This window comes from Protopterus annectens, chromosome 5.part0 (genome assembly GCF_019279795.1).
Source record: "Protopterus annectens isolate FY-2018-M chromosome 5.part0, PAN1.0, whole genome shotgun sequence".
NCBI lineage: Eukaryota > Metazoa > Chordata > Ceratodontiformes > Protopteridae > Protopterus > Protopterus annectens.
The window spans coordinates 1,294,760,743-1,294,773,071 of NC_056735.1; the positions used below are offsets into that span (position 1 = coordinate 1,294,760,743).

Genomic DNA, 12,329 nt, shown 5'->3' on the forward strand with positions numbered 1-12,329 from the left:
GATCTACATCTGAATCACTGGATAGTACCCAAACTTTAAAAAGGCCATCCTTGCTCGATGTTACGAGTGTGGGAGTCTCACAAGCATCCACTTCACGGAAACACAAACCCGTGATGTGATCTTCATGTGGCCTTGTTATTGTAGTGTTGAGAAGAAAACTAAAGTGAGAAAAGACAATTTAACAAATTAACAATGAAGATCTGTACACAGATGCCAGGTTACACAATACTATTAAATTGGTTACTGTCCAGCTGCTACATCATCTGATCAAGTAAGCAACCAAACAGGTAAGACGATAAAACTCTTCCAAAACAGTTAGCTGTTGGTAACATGGCAAATATTCTAATTAAATTACACTATTTCAATGGAAAAGAAACAGATTTCCATAAAAAAAAAATAATAATAAAAGGCATTCAGGAGTGGAGCAGCAAGGAAGGAACCCAGTAAGGGAAGGTGAGGAAAAGAACAGAAAAAGAAAAAAAATAAATAAATAAATCCGGGTTCCTATTAGAATGTCGAAAACACATTTTGTCAAATGCGTTTTCGTCAACACATGTAGGGCAAACAGGCAAAACAGCGAAGCGGCTGTTCAGCGAATTCTTTCCCTGGGAAAGAAGTCACTTGACCGCTTCGTTGCTTTGCCTGTTCTGTAGTGTGGTCCCTTGTCAAGTACAGCTCCCGAGCGTGAATGTGCAACAGTTACTGACCTTAGGGTTAAGGTAAGTGCATATGTAGGAAAGGGTTTACTGTTTTTTATTTTGCGTTAGATGTATGGTTGAGTTACGTGTGTATGTGTTTTCAGCTGTTTACTTTTGTTTTGGGGGGGGGGCAGAATTAGGTTTAAGGTAAGTGTGTATGTGTTTGGAACAGTTTATGTAAATATGAGAGAGTTACTGACCTTAGGGTTAGGGTGCGCGTTAAGGTAAGTGCATATGTTTTAAAATGTTTACTGCTTTTTTTTTGTTTGATGTATGGTTGGGTTACGTGCATATGTGTATTTAGTTATTTACTGGTTTTTGGGGGGGTATAATTAGGGTTAGGGTATATGTTAGGAAGTGCTTAATGTTTTTTTTTGGGGGGGGGGGGTGTTGGAACAGCGATTTCTTTCCCTAGGAAAGAAATTGCTGTTCTGTGGTTTTGACATTTTCAGCTTTAGCTGAATATGTGTTGATGAAACACAGTTCACTGTTTTCAGCGTTTGGTGTTTTAATGTAAACCCATAAATCCCACTATTAACACAGTTCTTTTTAATCTTCTTTCTGTATATGTATGTATGCACATATATATATATATATATATATATATATATATATATATATATATATATACACACACACACATACATAAACACACATCATATACACAAAGTTATTAATATTGAGCTCTCGTTTCTCATAACTTCCTACCCATCATGCTCTTAGACATTTTCATTCAGCTATCTCCATATCTCTTTCTTCCTTAGCCCTTTTTCCTTTCATTATGAAAACAAAATACCAATGCAGTCAGAACTGATTATAAATGAGGAAAAGAAAAAAACATGCACTTGTACGTACATGTGAAAATTTAGTTACTGCTTCAATAAATTTTTGACGGCTGTCACTCTTCTTTTTAATAAAAGCACATTAAGAAAAGATGAAACCAGTTTTGTTGACAGTAAAATATGTACTGCATAGGAGTAATTAAGCATGGCAAGCCAGTCAAAAACAAGTAAAGCATTAAGCAAATTAATTTGCTTCAACAGTCAATTAATTTATCACAATCCAACAAATCTGTGAATAAAACCTATATATTTAGACTGACTTTTTAAACCTCTGAAGATCTGTTAATTGTCAAAGAAACCACTTAACTAAGATGCATGAATAAAATACCCTATTGTGTCAAACTACGTCCCTTTGCTATTACAAACGGTTCCTTCTTGACGTCCCTGGACATCTTTCTTGGTATTTTCAATATTACTATATTTTTTCTTTACCCAACAGACTTCCTTACTGTCATTTTCTAAATCTCTCTTTAAAGATGTACAACTTCCAGTCCACAATTCCAGAATGGGTCATTAATTTATTATTTTGAACATAGGATCCATCTTCTTCCAGTGTGCTGAAAATTCTAGTTTCATTAGAAAGAACAGTGGTGGAAAATCTTACCATAATGATAGATGTCCTTCTCTTCTCTGTTGCAGTATTCTTAACATGGTGAGGGGGGTCTCTGCAGTAGGCGACCCAACATCGGCCAGTATACAAACACCTTTCACTACTGTAGGATGCGTGGTACATCGCATGTAGGCTACTCTCATACATCAACCATAAAAGTGATGTACTCATGCAACTACCTCAAAACTTCTCTACTGCCAGTCTGAACGCCACCTTAGAATATCAGTTTGATCCCCAAACTGCTATATGTGTTCCAACAAATTTCTCAGATAAGTGCCCTACTGGGGAAATCTTGTTTCGTTTGCTACTGTTCTGTGGTAAGTTTCATGTCATCCAAAAAAGGCAAATGCCAGTATGGAAAACAAATTCTACATAGATAGCCATATTCAGTGTTTTTCTGCCTAGGGCCTACCTACAACCACAAATCCTGTCCCATTTGCCCTGTTTTTGTGCTCAAGACCCTAAAAAGTAGGCCTCTCCTCCTTAGCCATTTACATGGAAAAAGTACAGTTTTGTACCTACCATAAATGTAGATGTTCGAGTGTATACACTGCTGCAGTCATTACACTTGGGTTATCCTGCCGTCAGGCGGTTCCCCAGTCGACCTGAGTTCCAAGGTCTTGGTCCAGCGTCGGTTGCTGTCACCTCCTCCCTGACGTCAGTGCGACAGGGGTATATAAGATGCAGCAGACGCCATTTTCTTCAGTTTTTCTTGCCCCAGATGTCAGGTGCCTCTAAATAGGTAGGCAATTCAAATTGCTAATTAAACATACATAAGAAAAGCAAACAACAACTTACAGCTACCTGAAAATACTCCCCATAGGTAGTAAAGGGTAGAAGACATAGGTACGTACCAGCAAGTAAGAGGGGAAGAAGGGAGGGTAACCTGGACTGCAGCAGTGTATAAACTCGAACATCTACATTTATGGTAGGTACAAAATTGTACTATGTCATCGTGTTACACTGCTGCAGTCATTACAGTTGGGTAGAATCCCAAAGCTGAGGTAAGATGGCTGGTTCTATAAGGCATTAGGGGTGGCTATAAGGCCCTGCAGCACTGCAGTGGCAAAGCCAGCTCTGGATTTAGGGTATAGAGGCAGATGGTAATGCTTGGTGAAGGTATGTACAGAACTCCAAGTTGCTGCTTCCAAAATATCCTTGGTAGGTACTCCTCTGAGGTATGCAGTTGAAGTGACTGTTGCCCTGGGGGAGTGAGATCTGATGCTGCTAGGTACAGGTTTCCCATGGTGTGTATAACAGAAACGTATACAATGTCCTATCCATTTTGAAATAGTCTGTTTTGAAATGTCTTTTCCCTGTGCTCCTGCAGCATGCGCTACCAATAATTGCTCAGATTTTCTGAAAGCTTTGGTTTTGTCCAAGTAGAAGCGTAACTGCCTGTGAATGTCCAAAGAATGCAGTAGCCTCTCCCCTTTATTCTGTGGTTTTGGATAAAAAGTTGGCAAGTGAATAGTTTGGTTTAGAGCCACACTGGATACCACCTTTGGCAAAAACGTAGGGTTAGTTCTTAAAGACACCCCTGTCCTGGTGGAAAATGAGGAAAGGTTCCACTGCCGTTACTGCCTGTAATTCTGAAACTCTTAGTGTTGATGTTATTGCAAGGAGCAGAGCAGTTTTCCAAGAGATCTATTTTAATTCTGCTGTGTTAGCTGGCTCAAAAGGAGGTAAAGTTAATTTTTCCAAAACAAAGTTGAGGTCCCAAGTTGCAGTAGGTGCTCTAGGGGCGGTCTTATGTTTTTAACCCCTCTGAGGTACTGTTTTAACAGAGGATTAGAGAAAATTGGTGGATCCATGTTGTAATGAGCACAGATGGCAGAGGCGTGGATCTTGATGGATGAGAAGGAGAGGCCCTTGTCCAGCATCTCGCCCTTGTCCAGCATCTCAGTTAAGTATTGTAGTATCTGAGGAATGTTTGGGACAAGAGGGTCAAGGCTGTGATCTTGGTTCCAGGCACAGAATCTCTTCCATTTATCCGAATAGGCTTTCCTGGTACTAGGCCTTCTGGCCTCCAGAATGACATCCATAACAGCTTTGGAGAGAGGCACTGCTTGCTTGAATAAGGAATCTTCCATGCAGCTAGGTTTAAGGTCTTTAGCTGGCTGTGTAGTATTTGATTGTTGTTCTGAGACAGCAGATGTGGGATTGGAGGCAAAATCCAAGGTGGTTCTTGTGCTAAGCTCTAAGATTGGGTACCAGTGCTGGCGTGGCCAGTCTGGTGCAATCAGGATCATCCTTGGCTCTTCTTGCCTGGCTTTTATGAGTACCTTTGGCAGGAGAGGTAGTGGTGGGAAAGCATATACTTGTAGGTTCTCCCAGCTGAAAGGGCATCCACTTTCCATGCTTGTGGATGGTAACTCCTTGTGCAGAATTTTTGTAGCTGGCAGTTCTTTGGGGATGCAAACAGATCTATATCCAGGCTACATCATTTCTGTGTTATCATTCTGAATATTTGTGGAGTCAATTCCCATTCGTGGGGATTCATGATGTTTCTGCTTAAGTTGTCTGCCAGTGTGTTTTTCTCTCCTGGCAGGAATTGATAGCTTATAGCAGTGTTTCACAAGGTCGTGGCTTGTCTGCAGAGGGGGTAGGAGTGAGTGCCCCCTTGCTTGTTTATGTACCACATAACTGTGATGTTGTCTGTCTTTAGTAGTAGTTGTCCTGGATGCAGCAGGTCCTTGAAAGCTATAAGGGCATTTTGTACAGCTAGAAAGTACAGTTTTGTACCTACCATAAATGTAGATGTCCGAACAGGATAGCATCTGCAGTCATAACAAATGGGTTGTCCTGTCGTCAGGCAGCCCTTCGGTCGGCCGGATTCCAAAGTCTGGGTCGGCTTGATGTTGCACTTCACCCGACGTCATCTCTGCTGGTCTTCGGGTATAAAGGCATCAGCTGACGCCATTTTCCTCAGTGTTTCTTGCCCCAGATGCCAGTTGCCCTCTTGGAAGCTAAATTTTGGATAAATGCCAATGTTTCCAAAAAAGTAGAAGGCAAACACAAAAAATAAGCATGTATGTACATATATACAACAAATACACCATAAGAGACTCCCCAGCTAGCTAATAGGAGGGTAAATACCTAGGAGTACCACAGAGGGAAGGAGGGTGTAATCTGACTGCAGATGCTATCCTGTTCGGACATCTACATTTATGGTAGGTACAAAACTGTACTATGTCCTTCAAGGTAGCATCTGCAGTCATAACAAATGGGTAGAATACCATAGCCAACTAGGGGTGGAGGAAGAAAAATTATGGTGTAGTTAGGATCCCTTGCAGTACAGCAGTGGCAAACCCTGCTCGGGATCTAGAGTATAGAGGTAAATTATAATGCTTGGCAAATGTATGCACGGAGGTCCAAGTAGCCGCCTCAATAATGTCCTTGGTTGCCACCTCGTGAAGAAAGCTGTGGTAGTGGCTGTAGCCCTTGTAGAATGAGGTCTTATGTTCTGTGGAATTGGTTTTCCATGGTAGGAGTAACAGAATCTTATGCAATTTCCTATCCATTTGGAGATTGTCTGTTTGGAAATTGCTTTTCCTTCCCTTCCTGTTGCATAGGCTACTAAAAGTTGGTCAGTTTTTCTGTTACCTTTGGTTCTGTCCAGGTAGTAGCGTAACTGTCTATGTACATCCAAGGTATGCAGCAGTCTTTCCCCCCCTGTTCTGTGGATTGGGAAAGAAGGTAGGTAGGTGGATTGCCTGGTTTAAAGACACTCTGGATACCACCTTAGGCATAAATGTAGGATTAGTTCTCATGGAGACCCTATCTTGATGGAAGATTAGGAAGGGTTGTACTGCCATTAAGGCCTGTAGTTCCGAAACCCTCCTTGCTGAAGTAATTGACAGTAGGAAAGCAGTTTTCCATGATAGGTGTTGAAGATCTGCTGTTGCTGCTGGTTCAAATGGAGGGAGTGTCAATTTTTCTAGCACAAAGTTCAAGTCCCATGCTGGTAATGGTGGTTTCCTAGGAGGTTTTACATTCTTGATTCCTCTGAGGAACTGCCTGAGTAGAGGATGCGAAAAGACAGGTGGATCGAAGCTGTATTCTGAAATAGCTGATGCATGTATCTTGATGGAGGAATAAGACAGGCCTGTATGTAGAAGCTCTGCCAAGTACTCCAGGATGTTAGCAATATCTATGTTCGACACATCTTTTCCTCTTTCAGTACTCCAAATGACAAACCTTTTCCATTTTCCTGCATAGTTCCTTCTTGTTGAAGGTCTGCGGGCTTCAAGGATAATGTCTTTAACCCTTTGGGATAGGTCTGGGTTAGTTGCTGCTATGTGATGTTCCAGGCAGTCAGTTGCAATGTTTTTAGGTTTGGGTGCATCATGATGTAGTTGTTCTGAGTTAACATCAAAGGCATCAGGGGTATTGACCACATTCTCCCCCGAGATATGCTCCTCAGCAATGGGTACCAGTGTTGTCTTGGCCAATTCGGAGCTATCAGGATTATCCTTGGATGTTCCTCTTTGATCTTCAGTAGTACCTTGTGCATCAAAGGAAGAGGTGGAAATGCATATGCTGTCAGGCCTTTCCAACTGAAGGATAGAGAGTCCACCTTCCATGCAAGTGGGTGGCATGTCCTTGTGCAGAATTTTTTGAGCTGGTGATTGAGTGGGGATGCGAATAGGTCTATTTGTGGCATTCCCCATTTCTTTGTGATGGCCTTGAAGATGTCCGGGTGTAGCATCCATTCGTGAGCATCCGAGGTGGTTCTGCTTAACATGTCTGCTAGGGTGTTTTCTTTTCGCACAAACATTGCCTGTAACTGGATGTTGTAGCTCAGAGCCATATTCCAAAGGTCCAGAGTCATTCTGCATAGGGGGTATGAATGAGTGCCTCCTTGTTTGTTGATGTACCACATGACTGTGGTGTTGTCTGTCCTTATCATTAAATGGCCTTCTTTGAGGAATGGTCTGAATTTCTGTATTGCTAGTTTTACTGCCAGCATTTCTTTTTGGTTTATGTGCAGGTGCAGCTGGTCTTGAGTCCACAATCCTTGTATGCATTTGTCCAACATGTGCGCCCCCCAGCCTAGGTCTGAGGCGTCCGTTGTGATGGTTTGGCTTGCTTGAAAGTTGTGGAAGGGTAATCCTGGGTTTGACTGGCATGCTTGAGCCCACCATAGGAACTCCTGTTTCAGGCATGGGATTAGTGGGATTTCGGTTTCTAAGCTGTGCCTGTGTTGAGACCATAAATTCTTTAGGTACCACTGTAGCTTTCTCATATGCAGTCTGGCATGTGGGACCAAGATTATGCATGATGCCATGAAGCCCAAGGCCTGCAGTACTTTTCTTGCTGTTAGTTTGTTCTGCTTTGTTAATGCCAAGAAGTAAAGAGGAGTTTTTGTTTTTCTGCAGTTAGGAATGCCATTTGTTTTACTGTGTCCAAATGCACCCAAGAATGTTCTTGTTTGGGATGGTATCAGTCTTGACTTTTGTAAATTGACTGTGTATCCCAGGGCTTGTAGTAAGCAAATGACTCTTTGTAGATCTGTTGTCAGCTTGCTTTTGTTGTCCGCTTGTAACAGGCAGTCGTCCAGGTATGGATAAATTTGTATTCCTGTAGCCTGCAGTGGCGATTACTGATGCCAGGCATTTTGTGAATACTCTGAAGCAGTAGATAAGCCAAAGGGCAATGCTGAGAATTGATAATGCTCTGATCCTGCAAGAAATCTGAGGTATCTTCTGCAATTTGGTCGAGTATGGGGCGTGCAGGTATGCCTCCTTGAGATCTAGAGTTACCAGCCAACACTCCTTGCCCAGCATGGGAAGAAGTTGCTGTAGGGTCAGCATTTTGAATTTTGGGACAATGATGTATGTGTTTAAGACGGACAGGTCGAGAATAGGTCTCCAACTTTTCTCTTTTCTTGGTACTAGGAAGAGTTTGGAGTAGAATCCTTTGCCCTGTTCTGTTATTGGTACTCTTTCCACAGCTCTCATCTTTGTTAATTCTGCTATCTGCTTTAGAGCTTCTGTTTTTTGATTTGGAGGTAGGTTTGGCATTCCTCTTTTTACTGGTAAGGTGTGGAAGTGGAGCCTGTAGCCTTGGTCTATGGTTTGCAAAATCCACTTGTCTTTTGTGATACAGTGCCAATTTTTCGAAAATAAGGCTAACTTTCCGCCTAAAGGTGCTGCTATTTGCTCCCTGGTAGGCGGTGTTAGAGCCAAGTCACTGTGATTGTCCTGTTGTAGTGGCAGTGGCTGTGTCTGTGTCGTTATTGCCTTGCCACTGTCGCCTCTGTAGGCACCTCCTCTGGATTGATTTCTGCCTCTAGAGCGTCTATTCCTGCCTCTTTGAGATTTTGAGGAGTCTGGAAAGGACCAATTTTTGGCAGGCCAGTTCCTGCTAAACCTTGGGGACTGAACCTGTAAGAAATCCTTAACTGTTTGTACAGATTTTGCCTTTTCTTCCATTTTCTTCATTACTTGCTGAGCAGGTGTACCAAATAGACTGGCCTTATCCATAGGAGCATCTAACAGCTTTGCTTTAACATGATCCGCAAGACCTGTTCTTTCAACCATGCATGTCTTCTTATCACTGTGCCAGTCATGGCTGATCTAAATGAAGCCTCCAGTGCAGCATAGCCACATTTTAAAGAATGGTTACTAACCTGTTGGATGTTATTCACCATTTCTAAAACATATTTCTTATCTAAGGAGTCATCAGAGGACAGCTTCTTAGTTAACTGATCAAGCATAAACTCTTGGTATTGGATCATATGAAACTGACAGTTTAAAGCTCTAGCTGAGAGAGTAGCAGAGGTGTAAACTTTTTCCCCATCTCTAAGGACCTGGATTCCCTTTCAGAAGGAGTAGGGTTTTTTGCTGAGGTCAAGGCTACTGCCTTAGGCCCCTGGGATATAGTCTCAGGATCTGCAAGTGGGGCCTTGTATAGGTGGTGATGAGTGTCTGGCACCCTGTAAAATCTATCTGATTTGGCAGGGGCTGGAGGTAAAGTATCAGGAGCAGTGCAAACATCATTAAATGCATCATCCACAACAGGCAGTACTGGAGGTATAGCTAAGGGCCTATGTTGTGGTAAGTGCAGAAATGTCCCAAGCCTTTTTCTTGAATCTGAGAAATCTTGTCCCTGCCATTGGAATTGTTCTCTCATGGCATGTAAGGTTTCCCCAAAGGAAAATTCCTCTGGCGGAGAGGCAGATGGAATGGATTCTTCAGCATCGGAATCTTCATATGTAGACAAAGGAGCCTCTGGCTGGTCTGTAATGTCTGAGTCATCCAGAATCATCAGAGGACACTGGCTCGGGGCTCTGCTCTAGATCTCTTTTCTGGTGGCTGAGAGGCCCTGTCTGGGTGAGATTGGGATCCCCTAATTAAGGATATTAAATCCTCTGCCAGAGTAAGCATTTGTGAACTAGAAGTGGGCCTGTGTGAGGGGGCTTAACAGGCACTGATTTAACAGTTTTGGCTGCTTTAGCCCTGGCAAAGGCCTTAATAGACATGGCTGCAGGAGGCCTAGCAGCACCACGTGCTGGGGTAGAGACATCCAAAGGGATGGTGTCTGATAAATCACTAGGAACCACAGTAGTAGGCAAAATTTCTGAGGCCGATTCAACTAAGGTAGCAGGAGCCTCAGTAGTAGTCATGGATTCGGTTGAAGATTGACCGGTATTCTCAGTTTCGAAACAAACCCACTCGCTTGCTGCTTGCTGGTTTCGGCCGAAACCTGGACCGCGAGTGTCGGTCTTTTTCTTTGCTTTTAACAATTTGGGAAGTCGGAGTATCCGACGTCATAATGTACGCAAAATCTGAGCCGAAAAACTGTTCAGCAAACTCCGACCGACGCCTTGCGAAGCCGGTTGAAGGAAGCACAGGCGAACAGGCTGCTACGTCGTGGTCTGGGCCTAAGCAAGGCAGACAGTAAGAGTGGAAATCTTTATGAGGTATTTGTTTCCCACAAGTTAAACAGTTATTGACTTTTTCTGACATTGGCTGTGGCAAGAAAGAGTCCAACGGGTACTTAGCTTTTAGAAGTCTTCAAGTAGTATTCGGTAGTAGTAATCTCTGGATCTGACCGACCGCACTTGCGAACAGCTTCTGCTTCGGGTGCCACGCGGCAAGAAAGACTAAGGAAAATGGCGTCGGCTGATGCCTTTATACCCGAAGACCAGCAGAGATGACGTCGGGTGAAGTGCGACATAAGCCGGACCCAGACTTTGGAATCCGGCCGACCGAAGGGCTGCCTGACGACAGGACAACCCATTTGTTATGACTGCAGATGCTACCTTGAAGGACATTCTCTTTTTGATTGATGTGAAGATGCCTTTGTTCTACGGGCCACTTGCCCTGAATACATTTGCCTGCCATGTGTGCTCCCCAGGTGTAATCCGATGCATCTGTTGTCAGTGTTTGCCTGGCTGTAGGTTGTGTAAAAGGCTGTCCCTTGTTGAGGTGATAAGCTTGAGCCCACCACTGAAACTCCTGTTGAAGCCAAGGAATTAGTGGTATAACTGTTCCCAAACTTTGACAGTGTTGAGACCATACATTCTTTAGGTACCATTGTAGTTTCCTCATATACAGTCTGGCATATGGAATTAGTAGTATGCAAGATGCCATGTAACCCAAGGCCTGCAGGATTTTTCTTGCAGGGAGTTGGGCCTTTGTTGCCATCAATTGAAAGTATTGAGTCAGTTGTCCTTGCTTGTCTGGCGTGAGATAAGCCATCTGGGCCGTTGTGTTCAAGCTGGCACCCAGGAATATAATCTTTTGTGAGGGTACTAGTTTTGATTTCTTCTCGTTTACTGTGTACCCCAGGCAACTTAGTAACTTTTTTACAAACGCCAGATGCTTTAGAAGAATGTTCTTGCCCTCTGCTTCAATCAGGCAGTCGTCCAGGTACAGATAAATTTGAATTCCTTTCTGTCTGCAAAATGAAATTACTGGTGCCAGGCACTTTGTGAAGACCCTTTGCGCAGTAGATAAGCCAAAGGGCAGTGCAGAGAATTGGTAGTGCATTGAACCAGCTATGAATCTGAGGTATCTTCTGCAGTTTTGTCTGATAGGGACATTCAGGTATGCCTCCTTGAGGTCCAAGGTCACGAACCAAGCTTTCTTGCCCAGCATAGGAAGAAGCTGCTGTAGTGTCAACATTTTGAATTTCGGAACATCCAGGTAAGTGTTTAGAGAAGAAAGATCCAGAATGGGCCTCCAGGCTTTGTCCTTTCTGGGAACCAGAAAGAGTCTTGAGTAAAATCCTTGTCCTTGCTCCTGTGATGGTACCTTTTGAATAGCTCTCATATATATATATATATGAGTGCTGTAATTTGTTTTTGAGCCTCTGCCCATTGATTTGGTGGCAGATTTGGCATTCCTTTTAACCTTGGCAGTGTGAAAGTGGAACCTGTAACCTTGAGATACAATGTTGAGAACCCATTTGTCTTTGGTGATCATATGCCAGTTGTGATAGAAAAGTGCCAGTTTTCCTCCCAAGGGGGCTGTCAAGAGAGATTTGCTTGGCAGCTGTAGTGGGAAGTCATTGGGGTTGCTTTTTATATGGTTGGGGCTTGTCTTCCCCTTCTTTCTGGCCTGATGCAACCCATTGTCGAGGCCTGTAAGGACCTTGTGGTTGACCTCTACCTCTTGGACGTCTGTTATCTTCCCCTTTGAGGTCTGTTTGTAATTGGAAAGGACCAATTCTTAGTTGGCCAATTTCTGCTAAATCTAGGAGGCTGAACCTGTAAGAAATCCTCCACCGTTTGCATAGATTTTGCCTTATCCTCCATTTTCTTTAATACCTCTTCTGCCTCAACTCCAAATAACACATCCTACTGCAAAGGCGCATCCAATAATTTTGCTTTAACATGATCTGGTAACGTATGTTCTTTTAACCAAGCATGTCTTCTAATGACAGAGCCTGTAACTGCTGCTCTGCAGAAGGCCTCTAAAGAATCAAAACCGCATTGCAAAGTATGCTTTCTCACTTGTTCAGCTGCATGCAATAAATCCTGCATTTCTTTAAAATTAGGAGGATCTGAATCTGGAAGCATTTTTTGTTTCAACTGAGACAGTAAAAATTGCTGATATTTTAGCATGTGAAACTGGCAATTTAAGGCTCTCATTGCTAAAGTTGCAGACGTACATACTTTCTTTCCCCATCTGTCTAATTGCTCTGGAATCTGTCAGAGGGAACTGGATT

The 12,329-nt window shown here is 43.0% G+C and overlaps 1 protein-coding gene across 1 annotated transcript in view; it reads right to left on the reverse strand.

Annotated features, from left to right (window-relative positions):
• The window catches only part of WDR75 (WD repeat domain 75), a 1,027,793-nt gene that overhangs the window by 580,657 nt on the left and 434,807 nt on the right, over positions 1–12,329 (reverse strand). The window contains exon 13 of the mRNA XM_044071106.1: positions 1–158. Coding sequence (XP_043927041.1) covers positions 1–158 — 158 coding nt within the window. The remainder of the gene's footprint in view (positions 159–12,329) is intronic.